Below are 17,027 nucleotides of genomic sequence, written 5' to 3' on the forward strand. Positions count from 1 at the left end.
ACTTAAGTAACACCGGGACCAAGTTTGTTGTTATGGGTGACATGAATGTAAACCTAATGGCGGGGGATGTGAATTCCAGAGCTCTTAGCGATATAGTGAATTCCTATGCATGTTCTAATCTTGTCTCCTTAGCCACGCGCATTACGGAGCACAGTGCTACATTATTAGACGTCTACATCACAAACGTGGACCCGTTGCACGCTTCGTCTGGCGTATTATCACTTGCCATAAGTGATCATCTGCCCATTTTCTGTTTTATACCGATCGTACACAAAGAAAAAATTAAAAACGATTCACCTTCATGTCGTAACATATCTAGCAAGGCACTAAAGGATTTCCGCCGTTTGATAGAAGACACTGATTGGGAATCTGTTTTCAATGAATCAAACCCGAACATTGCGTACGCTCTATTTGCCGAGAAACTGGAACACTGCTACAATAAAGCATTTCCGTTGAGTGCAAGGAGCATAAAATACAAAAACAAAATTAGGAAACCATGGATAGATGCAGTACTCTTAGACAGGATTAAACACAAACACAAATTGTACCATTCCTTTATAAAAACTCGTGATGTCAGTAAACTTGTAGAATTCAAAAAATATCGCAACCGACTCAATAAAGAACTTAAGCAAGCAAAGTTAGATTACTATGAAAAGTTGTTTACCCGTGTTTCCAATAACCCTAGGAAAATTTGGCAAGAGGTCAGAAACCTTACGCACTGCAGTCCTCGTAAGGAAACTATTCAGGTTTCCTCGCCACACGGAAATCATAGTGACACAACAGCTGCTGATACCCTCAACAACCATTTCATAAAAAGCGGAAAATACACTTCCACTTGCCTACCTGTACAAGAGCTTGTCTTACCGAAACCTGCTATTCTGAACTCATTGGCAATGTCGCCAACCACACCTCTTGAAATTGAGCGACTGATAGAAAATCTTAAAAATAGCACTGCGGCCGGCATTGATGATATTAGGCAATTCCTATAAAATATATTTCCGATCTAATCTCTGTTGTTCTTACCCATATTGTTAATAGTATGCTGGAGACTGGAATATTTCCTGATCAACTCAAAATAGCAAGGGTGAGTCCAATTCATAAAGGTGGGAGTGATTACCCAGTCAACAACTTCCGTCCCATATCAGTGCTCCCCCTTTTGTCAAAAGTTTTTGAGGGTGTTATTAACGTCAGAATGGAAGATTTCATAAGAAAACATAACGTAATCTATGAGACACAATACGGATTCCAAAAGAATAAGTCAACTGAACAGGCTTTACTGAACATTAAAAACGAAATAATACGCAATATTGAACAAAGCCTCTACACAGTAGGTATATTTCTGGATCTTCAGAAGGCTTTCGATTCGGTGGACCATGAAATATTATTAATGAAGCTTTACGACTACGGTATACGAGGTGTCGCATTAGATCTAATAAGAAATTATTTGACTAATCGTTCCCAATATGTTACAATAAATAATGCGCATTCATCATTATTAAATGTACTGTACTGCGTACCACAAGGATCAATTCTAGGACCGATATTGTTCAATTTATACATTAATGACATCTGCAATATACAAAGTTCGCCAAAATTAATTATGTACGCAGATGACACTAATCTTTTCTTCGCAGGCAGATCGCTCATTTCGCTCCAGGACACAGTGAATAACTACCTCAACTCACTATCCCTCTGGCTCGATGTTAATAAATTAAGGTTAAACATACACAAAACCAAATATATAATCTTTGCACCAATAAATAAGCCTCTATGTTGCAAAATCGCCATCAATTTCCGTAATAAGCTGCTAGATCAGGTATCGACACAAAAATTTTTGGGTGTGTGGTTTCAGAATAACTTATCTTGGAATACGCATGTTAGTCGTCTAGCAGGGGACTTAAGTCGAGCTGTTGGGTGTCTGTATAAGATTAAGAACCTCGTTCCACTTTGGCTGAAAAAAATGTTGTATTATACCCTCTTCTACTCTCGACTGTCTTACTGCGCACTCGTCTGGGGAACTACGACAGCCCAAAATTATAAGAATTTAATTTTATTGCAGAAGAAAATGCTGAGAATATTTGAAAACTTTTATGGCAAGCCCCATCTTCTCCCAACACATCCGCTTTTTTTTCACAACATTTAATAACCAAAGCAAACCAGGTCTACTACTACAAGCTCGTACAGTACATTAACAATAATAAGTTATATAAAGCTTCTGATTCAAACCCAAGTTCACAGTATTCTTTTCGCCGAGTACTCAGAAGGACACCTGTCACAAGAACAAACTACGGCCGGCAACGTACAGACTACCAGATACCGTTTCTGTTGAATCGTGTAGATACGCTCGTAAACTTTAACAAACCTGTCACCAAAAAGTTTCTTAAAGCCCTATTACTCAAGCCCTATTACTATCGCAATTGCATAGTTTTAATTTTTTGTTTTGTGTTTTTTGTATCAGAGGTTACATGTGCTTTTCTTCATTATTTTGCAAGTGTTCTATACTGTATCACTAAGTTCAACAAACGGTTTTATTGATATCGTCTACAGCGGTATGTTTCATCTGTTTCATTAATTGCAGTTGGTTTATTACATAGCAATCCGCAATAAAATGCCAATCTTTTGTATTTCTTTTTTCCTATCCATAGTTATTTGGAGTGACTCAGTTTCATGCAATCAAATTTCTGTATTTGCGCGTTGTGTTTATGATTCGAAGTGCTCTTTTGTATGTTTTGTATACGTTTTTCAAACTGCACGCTGAACGTCATCCGGAGCGGAAGCCTTTGTCAGGCTCTGTAGCCTTTAGCTTTCGCTCCGGCTTTCTGTAATAGAAAGAAAGAAAGAAAGAAAGAAAGAAAGAAAGAAAGAAAGAAAGAAAGAAAGAAAGAAAGAAAGAAAGAAAGAAAGAAAGAAAGAAAGAAAGAAAGAAAGAAAGAAAGAAAGAAAGAAAGAAAGAAAGATGGTGTCGTCTCTAACATCGGACCGCCGGGTAGAAGCGCGCTGCTTACGAAGCTCGTCGTAGCTCTGACAAAGTTTGATCATATCACTTATGGTGGCAGGATTTTTCGCCCAGAGCATCTGACACGCATCCTAAAAGATGCCTTTCAGGATATTTGGGATCTCATTCGCTTCAGACGTTAGCGTTTTGCCGCGTTTGCACATGTCAACGATGTCTTTTATATAACTGGTGAATGACTGTTCGGCATGCTGAGCACGCTCACGCAAGCGTTGTTCTGCTCGGAGCTTGCGAACTGCAGGACGGCCGAATACGTCCGCAAAATTCTTTTTAAATGCAGACCAAGGTGGCAGGTCTGCCTCATGGTTGCGAAGCCAGAGGTTCGCCATGTCAGTCAGATAAAATATTACGTTACTAAGCTTGATAGTGTCGCCCCATCTGTTGTAACTACTGACACGCTCATACGCCGACAACCAATTGTCGACATCTTGGTCGGCCATGCCACTGAAAAGGCATTCATCACGTTGCCGTGGAATGCCAGAACACAGGACCGTGGTTGGGATAGGCGGCGATATTGAAGTGGTCTCGTCCGGCATGATGGAAGCAGAGGACAATGTGCGGCTTCTTAGTTCCAGAGTGGGCGGAAACGTACCCAGCAGCACCTGCTGGGTACGTGGGTAGTAGGGATGTTTATTTAGTCAACACAGATGGATACAGCCGCTTAGGATGAACTCGCAGCGGAGCGTTAGGCGTAGCGAATCTTCAAGACAGCGACCAACTTCTTCGTCATAGAGTGCGCTAGCACACGATACATGCCAGTGGCTATGATGACGAAAATTACCAAACTACAGAAATATTCGTGTATGTACCAGCAAAGTCTTACCAAGCCATTAAAAAGGTGCGGAGTGTTTTAGCTCAGTGAAGCCAGCTTATAGCAAATGAAGGTCACATATACTAATATGCAGTACATTTTCATAGTCCGTGGTAATTAATTAGCAAATAATAATTAGCTTATGGTTTATGCGTTGTGTGCACACATCTGGTATGCAGGGGACCTGGGTTTGAACCCGAATAGCGGCAAATTCGTTTTTTCCATTACTTCTAATTTCTGAAATACCTCGGTTTGAAGAACCTCGTCGACAAATTCGGCTTTATTTGAACCTTTCCCCAATTCATATATAGCTTTACTTTGAATGTCGAGTGTTTAATTCCCGCACGAGGTCATGTGATTATGACGCTTAGCCCTGTAGACCAATCAGAATTTTTCAACAATATTTGCAATATGCGGTGCCGACTACTAGTACTACTACAGCGCCGACGCCGACTGCTGGGGCAGAAATTACCATCCGGCCTCTATTTTATATCGGCGCTACTTGTAGATGTTATGAATGCTCTTTTCATCATTGTCTTTTCGTTGGACTCGAAAAGTCGGTAAGAAAATATACACGACATATCGATTATTCCTTTTTATTTTCAGAATCCCTGATGATGTAAATTTATCTCGTTTTGCAACAAACGTCGACGTAGAAGGCGCACTCGGTCAGCAACGGTCAGTTCTTCAACCCAAAGTAGGTGCATTGACACGTCCATGCTCAACGTCGTGGACGCTCGCCTGCCTCCCTACGTAAACAACACAAAGGCAGAAACAAAATATACGCAATGAGTGGCATTGCCATGAAGAAAAACATACACAAGTTCTCAACAAGGCATCCCTTAGATGTCACTAGATGCGATATATTTTTTCGATGTCTACAGAACAGTTTTCACAACCTAAAAAAGGCCAGCTCATTGTTGGTCTATTTATGTCTGCCATATGTATAACCTCTGGTCTTTCTACATATTTATGATCCTTATTCATGACCCTGAGGCTCAGTAACAAATGTTAGCGTTAAACTCCCTTGTTGGTGGAGCGAAACATAGGGGAGGCACTCATGATCAACCTTTATAAACTTAAATACTTACGATCAACGCTTAAGAACAACCGCTCGCTTCCACCCCCTTTGCTGATAGCTTTTTCAGCGGTGTTTCATATGTGACTGTTCCTATACGAAGCATACGATAGACTCCCTTATACGAGTTGACCCTTACGAACCATATATAGTAGACATCTCCTATATATTCCTATAGAAGTCAACATATAGGATTTCGACGAACTATGGGAGCCGACAACGTTAATTATCTTCGTCTTTAGCTTCTCTAGCAATCTTAGTTCGCGTAAATGACCTTTATACTCGCTTAATCACTCAACCTTTAAATTTTCAAAAAGAACATTTTTTTTTCAAAAGTCGATGAATGTTAGCATCAGACTAACTTGCTTATCACGTATATTCAATAATTCATGCGTCCCTGCATTCACCTTGCTCCATGGTGTGGCCCTGTTGGACACGACGGTGGGGCAGGCGGCTGCCGTAGCGGCCTGTATTGAATGAAGACATTTAGGGATTAAGATGGCACCGCCGGGTCGAAAGCAAGCCGGCAACAGTACAGTACTTTCACAAAATGATCAAACGATTTTGAAGTACGTTCGGGTTAATTCTTTTATGGCAATATAGTATGGTGCCATAAATAGGAAAATAGAGATGGGCAATGCAATGAAGAGATGACACGGCGTACGAGAACCTGCTGCTAACACAATGATCTACTACTTTCCTAAAGTAATAAAATCTATAAAGGACGCACTGGCTGCTCCTACTTTTCAGTGTGTCAGTGTACTTACCCAGTACTTTTTGGTTAAAGTGCGGAATACTCTCACTGGCTGAGTGCCTAATGTGTCGGCCTGCATGATAAGCAACCAACAGGCGATTAGGAGGGCACCCGTCTCTACACTGGTGCTCACTCACATACACCGTTTCTTTAGCCCACCCGCTAACCCGGAGCGGTGACTTAAAAATGGCAGCTGAACTATTCCTTTGACCACATAGAAGATTTTACACTCTGGCAGAGGTTATCGCATGGTATTAAATTTATATAAGACATATGATCCTTTTGACTACTTGGTTTAGCGTGCACGTGATAGAATTTGAAAGTTTTGAATGAAAGTCTACTACCTCGCTCCAACGCCCGTCCCAACCCCGACCCTTTTGTGTAAAAGTACATGAAATGAACGGAGCGTTAGTTAAAACAACGCTGATGTCACGACCTCCTCATAACATATAGCGCTGTTTTATTTGAAAGCGCAGCTTGGATTTATTAGAATACTACAAACTCTAAATGAAGAGGTTGCCGATAACAATCATTTTCCTAAATATAGTGGCATCATGTGCAGTACATTTTTAATGAGCCCGTTTTCCCCATCCATTTTCAGCAGATATCAAGGAGTGTCTATAGGGCTGCTAATATCTTTATCAGGAGGACGCGTTTGAATCGAGTGTTGGCGAAAAATTCTTCTGTTTTCGTCTACAAACATATTTGCACAAACACACCTTAACACAGGAAAGGCGAGCAATCGAAGACATTGTGTGGTAAATCACTACGAAAGCACAAAGAAATAAACAAAAAAAACGTTCCTGTCCTGATAGGTTGCCGGTTTTCGCACTTGTCCCGTCACTATATTCCACTATAAACCAAGTGATCCGTTTTCCCAACGACACTCGTGTGATGGTGTTGCGCATAAAGGACATATCAATTCATATTAATATTCTTAATAATAAGCTATCCAGATTATTGATATATCTGCCAAGTCGTCCAAATGACCGTGGAAAAATATGGACGTACGTAATCCTGCAAAAGCCACCGAACGCCATATAGATAAATAAGGCTGTCGACGACGAGTTAGTAAGCCTCAGGAACCTGCTCAAAGCGGCAAATACTATTACCCCACGGTCCTTACAGCTTTATCCAAGCTGACGCAAGACTCAGAGGCGGCCTACGCATTCTTTGTCAGCTGCGTGTAGAATGGAGAAAAAATATATGTCCATAGCCTTCATGGCGAGCCTATGTTTGGTACGTCTAGCCTTTTTTAAGTACGTTAGATTATTTTAGTAGAAGCTTCATAACAATTAATAAAATTCAAAGATGGCACTTTTTTCTTATATTTAAATTATTGGAATGCAGTACGACATCACTAGGAAGAATTTTAAGGCAGGATTCTCCCCTGTACATTGTGCATCGTCACACAAATTTGCTTCTTTGCAACCATTCCAAGGCGAGGGGGCATCTGGTACTTCTTGGTTGTCGTATGGGAGATGCACGAAATGAAATTTGCTGACGGTTACTGTCGCGCATTTGTACTCACCTAGCTCTGTCTGGGAGCCCGGCTGGACACTGTTGTCGATTGGATACTCATGATTGCGGCCTACGTAAAATGGCATCATTAGGATTGTTGGCAGAACGGCAGAACTGTCAGTACTGAGATGTAGTACAGTTACACTTTGTCGGTGCCATTTAATCCTCGAGGTTTAAGATGACAGACATAACTCTATAATAGTTCGCAAGTTTTGTTCTTATAGTGGCTATGCTTGTGTATCAGTTACCTATTATTTTAGTTAGATTATACGACTGCAGGACCTGCTTGTGAGTAATTGAGTTTATTTTGTGATGTAATTTTGAAACAACAAAACCTTGTTTTGATCTTTATGTTATTCCGCTGCTGGGAGAATGCGGGATGATAATATAACTAGGTATGGTGGTGCCCTAGCAGTGAAGGGAAATTAAAGTGATTCTATGCAGTCTTGACGGTGGTGTGCAGGTTAAAAAACACGCTGAGTAGAAATCAACGCCTGCTTATTCTCCTCGCTTGCCAGCGAAGCCTTTAATGCGAAAACAACATTAAGCCATGTCCTCGCATGTTTCGTTACGATGTTTCGAATCATGCAATAAGGGTGTAAACTTTCGGTCTTCGCAACGCCTTTGCGCTCACCCTGCTCTTGGTTGCCACTTTGCAAACGGTTTTGACGTCGATGGCTTCCATAGCGGCCTGTTGGGAATATCAGAACGCAAGCGCTGTTCGATTACTGCACTGAAATTAAGTAAGATTTGTAGCCAAACTATATCATTCTCGAGCAGCGAACTGTGATAGAGCAACTCATAGGTTTGAGGCATTGCACACTGAAGCCTTGCAGTTCCGACAATACGCCGGTCTATCCACGCACACGCGAGGGATGACAAGCTGCATTGCTCCAATGCTCCAGTTTGCTTCGGGGAAATGTTCATGAAGAACTGGATACTTGTTGTTCATTTAAAACCCCAAGTGCATTTACTTTCAGAGTCGAATCCTGATCAAGAGAGTACAGAGGTGAACGCATGCAGACATCACGTTGCCAGCGGCATATTTCCAAGCAATCTATTCTCTTTGATTGTGAATATCTTAGTTGAAAGTTAATATGCATAGCAAAAAGGTAACAGAAAGGACTGGAATAAACCAAGCATTTAACAAAATTTCAATGTTTCAGGTACAGTTCTGTCACTTACTAAAGGCTGACTGTTTTTTGAGGAAAACTAAAATCTCTAGAATGAACAAGCAATACATTGCAAACTCGCTATAAGCATGGACTCGGAGAATAATGCCCCGCCAACTGACTACTATCCAACTTTACTGCATGCCTTACCCACTGCAGTTTTGCTTCCATCTGCGAGCAATACAGTTTCCTGTCTGTGTTTTCTCCTTGCGCCCACATACCCAACTGATCAGCATTTATCATGATAATAAGCGCATAGGTCTGTTGTCCTGGTTCATTTCGTGCTATTGGTGGCTCACATGACCCAGAAAGTCTACAGCCACCATACGGGCCCTGAAATTCACCTTCAACTCGCACGCTTCTACTCCAGAGCTAAGACGCTTACCAAACGTTTTGCTATCTTTTTTTCTCTCTAGTTGACCAGGAAATTTATGTTTGAAGAAGAAAGCTCATGTTTCACTAATAGCCATATTTCTTTACCCACCGTGTTCAACCTGGACATCTTCGTCGACCGGAAACTCATGGTTGCGACCTACAAGGAAACACCACCATCAACGGTTTAGTTTCGCATTGTCACTGCAAATTGTGAAGTCATGAAAAACACACGGATCCCTTCTTCAGACAGCAAACCAGAAGATTGAATTTCACCTCTTTGATCATTAATAAAAAATTGCTTTCCTGAGTAACCCCCCCCCCCCCCCCCCTCCTTCTGTTTCTCAATTATTTGTCAGGAAGCTCCTGGCTTCATGCACTTTTGTACAGATATCCAGCGCCCGTAGGGGAAGCCGTGATACTGTCAATTCTAGTTTGGTTAGGACCTAAGGGCTAAAACAGGTAAGAGGGAGTTGGCGATCAATAGAAAAGGAAACGACGTGAAATGAAAGTTACACCTGTAACATTGTAAGAAGTAAAAAGCGCAAAAGGCTGTGAGTGTTATGAAAATACCCAAACTCGTTAGTAATAGTAATCGCGAAACATTAATGCCACGGCAGCTAGAAAATATGGCATACAGATGATCCACACAAACGATTGCAAGAAAGTTGTGACGCAAGATTACGGTAAAGGCAGAAGTGACGTCAATGAAGAGTCTATATATTTTTCTATATCGATTACAGGCTTACGCGATGTGAAACAAGACACTAAATCTGGTTCACAGAGAGGGATTCCTTGCTGAGTGTGATGGGATGGTGCCCTAATCACACTAATAGCAGCCCAATGCACGTGATTACCGTACACGTCATAAAAAAGTTTGTAATTTAATAACAGAGCATGTGCTGCAATTTAAAACTGCCAAGGGTGCACATTAGGGCCTTCAATCGCACGATGTGAGTTCAAGAGCCCCTCTAGACGTTGTTCCCGCTCTAGTCCCTACATGAGAAAATTTTGCTGGAATAACTTGTTACGCTGTGGGCTTAGCGAGTCGATAACATTAAATGTTGTTATTACATTGACAAAGTTGCGTTTGCAGGCGTTTACACTTCTTTATGCACATAACTAGACATAGCTTCTGTCATCTTGCTGGTAGCAAGTTGTTTACCCAATGTGTCTGAAGGCGACGAAAAGTATTCGATGAAAATGCATCGAATCCCACAGTTTTCACTTCCGGTCTGGCGACGTTGCTCCCCAGTCCCCCATCCGACCAGTACGATTTACCCAGTGTCGTGACGCCATTTCATTTCCTTCCAATCAATCGCAAACTTATAAAACCTACGACACACTTTTCCTGTTGAGGCTGCTAATGCTGTCACTTTAGAGTGCAAAGGTGATCCGTATTTGTGAAGGTCACCTTTTCAGAATTATTGTCTGAAAAGCGAAAAGTGTAAGATGATGTCACACGTCTCAATCCATCGTCAAGGGCCCATTAGTCGCGAAGCTGAACCACTGCTCAGTCCAAATGATCGTACCATTTTTTTTTTAGCTTTTTTAACTGGCAAGACACAGCCCAATAGATGCTGCACCTAAAGGCATTCATGTTCTTTCAGAAGTCAAGCAAGATATCTTAGGCTTTTATACCAGAGTCTTAATTCTCATTTCTGCACACTGTGAGGGAGCCGGAGACAGATATCTGCGCAGTTCACTTCACTGAGGTATTGTAGGGAGCGACCAAGGAATGAAACGTGTCTAAAAGAATTGGCCGTTTTGGGACCTTGTGATTACTGTTAGCGACTTCACGGCTATTCGTTCAGTCGGGTATATGCAATCGTTCTGACGGCAGCGTGGAGTCAAGAATGGCCTAGGAAACCTCCGCTAAACAAGACAGTGTGCCCGCGTAAGTGTAGATTTCGAATGATTGCATGCTTAGGAACGGGGCTTACCTTGCTCGCCTGCCTTAATAGGGTGGTGAATCGAGCCTGGCTGGTGGTGGTGCTGGTCTGGAGAAGAACGCACTTAGATGCAACGTTAAAAGCTTTTAACCTAGCAGCATATTTCTAAAAGAAATGCAGCTTTTCAGGTTAATGTGGAGCTTGTATACCATCGTTGGCGGTGGGACTTGCATGTTGTCTGGTCGTAAATCATACAAGAAAAAAGGGCAAAGCTGCTGCTGCTGCCGCCTCTATTGGCGATTATATGTTTCACAGGTTTTCTTTGTATGTCAATCAGGGTGTCGATCATTTCAAAACACTTGTCGATCTAGCGAATGAGGAAAGACGCGCCAACGGCCGTCTCTTTGAGCATGCATAATCTGTAATGAGTTTTACGGGCAGCCATATAGTTTTAAACTGTGAAGCGTGCGTAGTAAATGAAATATGTGATTTAGCATAGTCATCTTTCTTATGCGTTTCACGAAGCAGTTGTGGTGTGAGGCATCTGCTCCACACTTGAGCATCGACAAATGTGTTTGTATGTAGCCGAAAAAAATAACCGTGTGCATTTGTGTGCGAATAAAAAACTTGGGATGACGCTTATGCTCCACCTTCGATGGTATGACACATAGCGTTAATGGCTCCCCGTGCAGGCTCCGCTTGCGGACCATCGTTCGCGCGCGTACAATTTACTACTAGCGTGATCACTAATCCTTTATTTTAAGCCTCTATTATCTACGAATATTCATTAGAATATACGTAGTCTTGCCCCACCACATTATGTAAAAGAGCACCTAACAGATGTACAGTCATGCTAGAATCAAGGCATACGAACATCCCTGCGCCGCCTAGGGGTAGCGTCTCTAACTTGGGATCTAAGGTCCTTTGAAGGATGAGTTCCTACCTCACTCTGTAATTGGAAAGGCGAATTCTGGTTTGGCAGCACCTACCAGCGAGTCTATGTCATGTGGTAACCCGACACATCCTGACGACCAGACAGTGCTGTGCCATGTCTCCTGCCAACTACCACCTGCCAAAATCACGTCCGTCATTGTTTTCTTACAATGCTGACGATGATGACGCCGACGCTATATTTTCTGGATAACGGGGCCTTCAAAGAGATCGCGTATTGTATTTACACTACAATAAATTGACCAAGCTCTGTGTATTTAGTGTCGCATGCTGTGTATAAGAAACGATGCCAGACTCACTTCGAAGGTAGCCGTAGCCGTGAGCTGAAACGGAAGAGGCAGCTTGTTATTCAAAGAGTGACAACCGCGTTAACGAAGTGCGAAGACGCGGCGCTGAGCACCAATCAACGGGAAGAGTTCGAGCTTCCGGATCTCGTGCCGACAGTAATGGTCGCGAGAATATATTAGTTTCAGAGATACCTATATTATTTATTCAGAGATATTCAGATATTTATTCAGAGATATATTAGCGTGGATATATTAGGGGGATATTAGTTTGAAGGTTGGATCACATGTTTTGCTCTCCTGCTTAGCAATGCATCTCAAATTTTTAAATGTTCGAGATTACAGGTTTGTTTTCGCGTTTGCACTCTGATGCATTAAATTTACTTCCTTAAAAAAGCATCTCGTTGAGTGAACGGCCAGTCAAAACAATGACACAATGACAGTTTTATCAGCCGCTAAAATTGTGCAGCGACCCAATGGCCGCTCAGCGTATTCGGTGCCGCTGCTAAGGACTAAGTTGAAGCTTGCACGCAAATACCCAGTGATAAGCCGTCCTTGGTAAGTGTCCTTCAGGACCCCTACTGTGGAAAAGTTTTACCAAATCAAACCAAGCCGTCATGAGTTAACTAAATACCGATTAACAGAGAATTTCTACGCGCCAGGTGTGCTGGCTCAGGACACCAAGCAACATAGATGCAGTACTAATAATAGTCGGCTTCGGTTTGTGAGGGCGAGTGCGGGGCCGTTAGACTGCTCCAAGATTTATTTATTTATATATACGGAAATTCCATATGGGATTGCCGCTGGGTAGATTATGATATAAAAATACTTTTGAAAAATCGGCAACAAATCAGTTCAGTTCAGTCATTCAGTCGTGTCCGACTCTTCGTGACCCTATGGATCATGTCACGCCACGCTTTCCGGTCTCTCACCATCTTCTTAACATCACATAACTTCATCTGCAGTTCCTCGAGGATGCCATCCAACCATCGCGTTCGCTGCCTACCCCTTCTCCGGCGACCCTCAACCTTTCCAAACATCAAATCTTTCTCCAGCGACTCCTCTCTTCTCATCAGATGACCAAAGTAGCTGAGCTTTAACTTTAGAATTTGACCCTCCAATGAGCAGTCAGGGTTTATGGTCGACAATATCGACTGACTTGATCTTCTGGCAGCAATAGAGAATATAAAAAGCATACAAAGTTCAGTGCAAAGAAACAAGTGAAAAAAAAAAATGAATGAAAGTGAAAAGAAATGAAGTTATTCGATAGGTAGTGTCTCTCCTTCGTCCTTCAGTGCAGTCGTAACTCGCCATGCAAATACTGAACAGAGTTCAGAAGTGCTGAGACAAACACAGGGCTGAGGTCTCATATGTGCTCATTCTCTTCATGCTTCCGTTTATGCAGGATTAAATGGGGGACTTACCCACAGCGACCAGTGCAGTCAGAGAGATGAAAACGGACAGCTTCATGTCTACGCAAGCGGTTTGATGAGCTGCGAATGAAATAAGCGCAGATGAAAGAAAACTGCCAACAACAATGCAGCTTTTTCACTAATTGTGCGGCCACTAAACTGGCTTAATGAGAGGATTTTGAAACATTGCATTTGCATCAGGATAACATTTACTGTGATAACCGCTAGACTTTTCTACGAATTTCCTATGCATAGCCGTCGGTGATGGAATCTCCTTCTGCTTATTTTTTTCTGAATTATTCTTCTATATTTTCCGAACTAACGGAAAGAAATTCGTTTACTTGACGACCCTGGCAAATACCCCTACAAAACAAAATTGAGAGGTTTATCAACGTGTGCCACTTCTCCAAAGTGCTTTGATATGGCTTAAAATGAGGCAAATTAATACACTATAGAGCAACGGAAATGATCAAATATTCCTGCCCATGCGCTCAGTGAGTGCTATCAATAGTTATTTTCTCTTTAGGGGCGCTGCATTAATTTAAAACGATACTTCAACGCAAACGACGGGTGAAAAGAAATTCACGAAGCGCTCATACCAGCTAGTGCCTACAGTTTCGGAGGATCGACGTTCTGTGAATTCGTCGTGGCAGTGAATGAGACGCAGTGAGTTTGAGCGGCTTTATATTCAAATCTCCCCGCCTGTTCCTGGTTCACTGCACTCACGAGCACGTGTTATCTGTTTATGAAGGGTTTGTAACTTTGTTACCATGTCTATACATTGTTAGCACTGCTACATAACATGTGGAGCCTTAGCGAACGAAACCAGGCACCATGAGTGTAACACATATGGTGACCTCTGCCCGGAATAACAGCTGCGCGGAGGCAATGGCCGTCAGGGAGTGTACGAGTGGCGCTTGGTGTGGGCTGCGGGCAACAACGTGGGGTTCAACAAACCCTAGCGCATGGCATGTAGTAACATTACCTGTTATCTGTACTTTTTCTTGAATTGATGTTTGTATACTAATACTGACATATGCGCTGGAACGTGCTAAATCAGATACACGTTATTTTTAAATTCTCTTTATAAAAATGTGAAAAAGCACGGCTCTCTAAAGAATTCATGAGTGATCAGTGCGGAATACTGATGTGTACTACACACTGAAATGCACGAGCGCACACACGCATGAACACGTACACACATATCACGCACAGCACGCACACGCGCGCGCGCAAGCACACACGTACGCAACCTGAAAACGGTCGCTTATGCTTGCACATTTTGAGGCATGCTGTAAAGTTTGGCACCACCAAGATATCGCGGAAGACTGTGTCACGGCGCTAAGACAAGCCGCACGGTTTCCCGCACATGCAGTTATCTCAGCGCTCATAGTTCTCTGTTGTAGTTCCCGAGAGGCCGAAGTGCCCTGCTGATGAGTCCTTCTCCAGGCTCCATACCATTGAATACGCAGAGCGAATGTCACTGGTATAAATCTTTAAAGTGCCATTTATCTTAAAAAATATAATAAACACTCCTGCCTATATTCTGCACACCAACTGTGTGTGCTTTGTTGGTGTTGCCGTCTTACAGCGAAGACTTTTGAGGCTTTTCTCGGTTGCGAACACTCTTCGAAGTAGCACATGTGAGTACTTTATGCGTCCTGTTCTAGTGCTGGTGCTCCTCTTTTCTGTCTCTAACTCGACCAAACCGGACCTTTGCCACTTTCGTCATTATGATTGTCTTGTCGGAAAAACGAGAGTTATGGATGGATGAGCAGATTTACGTGATTACGCGTGGCGCATGAATTTGTGTTCATGTGCATGCGACCTTCGTGACAAGCCCGTGACGCACGCGGACGCACATCTCTTTGCTTGACATATCTCTATCCACATTGCCATTCCACACGCTATACTCGACTGAGCAATTAGGCTGCATTCTCTTTAGATGCCGCGGCAAGTCTGCTTTGCCACTTCAATGTCATTAAACATCCAATGAATTCACTCAATCTCAAGCACAAGGTTGCATAAACACGCGGTGGAATAATATTCTACCCGAAGCACTTGTTGGGTTAAGGAAGATACCTCACCATCATCACGTCTGACCAGCACCGATGCATCACCAAGCAGGTGAATCACCTATGACACCTGCTACTTTAGGATATATAATAATATCGCATTTATTTTTCATCCAAACTATCATGTACTTTGCCTTGATTAATAGATATATTAGTTGAAGTGCAAATGCTTTCAGGTAATCGCTGCGGCTTTCTAGTTACCCTGTTAGTGGAGGCCATGCTGGGACGGTTGCTATATTGAAGGGGCCTGCACAGAGCAGCACGGATGAGGTACCAGGCTAGTTGTTAGTGAGAGTGTCAAGAAAATTAATTCTGAACTTTCTGGTTCTGCAGGTCCGTGCATCGTGATGCCTCAGCGCACCTGCGTAATGTTTCCAGCGATTCATAGGCTCAAGATCGCGGTTGACCTGAGTGGTGACGCTCCATAGGTTGACTATCAGGGCGCAAGTCAATGAAACAGTGCATTTTTAGTTCATTTTCTTTCGGGCCTCATTTTACTACAGTTTTTTAAAGAAAGGGGTCACTGTCGCTGAAACCCAGTACAGCCTGAGAAAAAGCAGGGAATTGAATAAGTATTTTCATATGTGGTTGACTTTAACGATTTTTATTATTTAGATCAATGTCAGGTGAACACTGATTTTAATTTCCACCAATGAATGAAGTACTATAATTATAATTAACAAGTTTCGGCAAATTGGCTGCATAACCAGACAGTTCTCCTTTTCTTCTGTCCGCCGAGCCGAATGCTGTCTAAGTGAAGGCAGCGCTCCCGTGACCAGCAGAATCATGCTTCTATAAGGTAGTAAATAAAGAAACGTCGTCCTTCACATCACGTGAGCAAAGCTGGCACAGGCTCTGCACTCGTGTCCTCTGGGCAGCGTTGAAGTATGGATGCTCTCTCTGGGGTAATTTTGTGCATAAATGAATAACTGTGGTTTATGTGTTTTTGTATGAAAAAGGAATGCTCAAACAGTGGCACTGAATTCACAACTCAATCAACCGTTAAAAACCAAAGCCATTTTAGACATGAAAATAAGTACCTTGCGTCGTTTGTCGAAGCTGCCTTCGCCCTTTTAAAATCGGACCATTGCCACCATTCCTAACTTTACAGAGGTGTTGTGGTCGCCATACAGATTACGGCAAGCTCACAAATCGATTCCGAGATTGTAGTGTGTGGAAAACGGACTTACCGTTAGCTGCGAAAATGCCCTTGCAACAATAAACTTAGTGACCACTGACATTATTAAATCTGTGCAGGCAGGCTCAAGCGCTGTTTTATGACGGGCACCGCAAGGGGCGTAAGCAGATAGTGTTGTGTTGCCGGTCAATGTTATTTCGCTGCCTTCCTCCAGTGCAGTTATATCTAGCCATACAAATTATGATAAAGCTAATTGCGTAATCTGCGCGTACGTTGCAGAAATATCTTTCGAGTATTACATAAAAAATTGATACCGTATGAATTTTTTGTATCGGCCTTTTCTTATCACTATCGATTTCCTACACATATCAAACAGCTCCAGCGGCTGTGTTATCAGATGGAGTAAAATGTCAATAACGCTATTTGTCACACTGCGTGCCTCTTGCAAACATCTCATAAAAAAGCATCTTTAATACTCTGAGCGTGGTTCCAAGCTAGATTCAGTTCAGTTCAGTCGTTCAGTCGTGTCCAACTCTTCGTGACTCTATGGACCA

The 17,027-nt window shown here is 42.5% G+C and overlaps 1 protein-coding gene across 1 annotated transcript; it reads right to left on the bottom strand.

The window, feature by feature from the left end:
* Window positions 1–4,419: 4,419 nt before the first annotated feature.
* On the bottom strand, window positions 4,420–16,635 carry LOC146189566 (uncharacterized). Its single transcript, XM_084605298.1, has 10 exons — window positions 16,526–16,635; window positions 13,273–13,341; window positions 11,864–11,887; window positions 10,665–10,721; window positions 8,834–8,881; window positions 7,812–7,868; window positions 7,188–7,247; window positions 5,670–5,729; window positions 5,310–5,369; window positions 4,420–4,573 (listed from the first exon to the last, which is right to left on the bottom strand). The coding sequence occupies exons 2-10, from the start codon at window positions 13,316–13,318 to the stop codon at window positions 4,512–4,514; spliced, it is 474 nt and encodes a 157-aa protein (XP_084461424.1). The 5' UTR covers window positions 13,319–13,341; window positions 16,526–16,635; the 3' UTR covers window positions 4,420–4,511.
* Between the last annotated feature and the right edge of the window lie 392 nt (window positions 16,636–17,027).

The sequence above is a fragment of the Amblyomma maculatum genome, chromosome 5 (genome assembly GCF_055883805.1).
Source record: "Amblyomma maculatum isolate TAMU_Amacu chromosome 5, ASM5588380v1, whole genome shotgun sequence".
NCBI classification, from domain to species: domain Eukaryota; kingdom Metazoa; phylum Arthropoda; class Arachnida; order Ixodida; family Ixodidae; genus Amblyomma; species Amblyomma maculatum.

Coding starts and splice junctions, on each gene's coding strand:
- LOC146189566 (XM_084605298.1), bottom strand. CDS start 13,318: ATGAAGCTGTCCGTTTTCATCTCTCTGACTGCACTGGTCGCTGTGG. Junction 10,722..11,863: donor CGGCTACGGCTACCTTCGAA/GTGAGTCTGGCA, acceptor GTTCTTCTCCAG/ACCAGCACCACCACCAGCCA. Junction 5,730..7,187: donor GGGCTCCCAGACAGAGCTAG/GTGAGTACAAAT, acceptor CTTATCATGCAG/GCCGACACATTAGGCACTCA.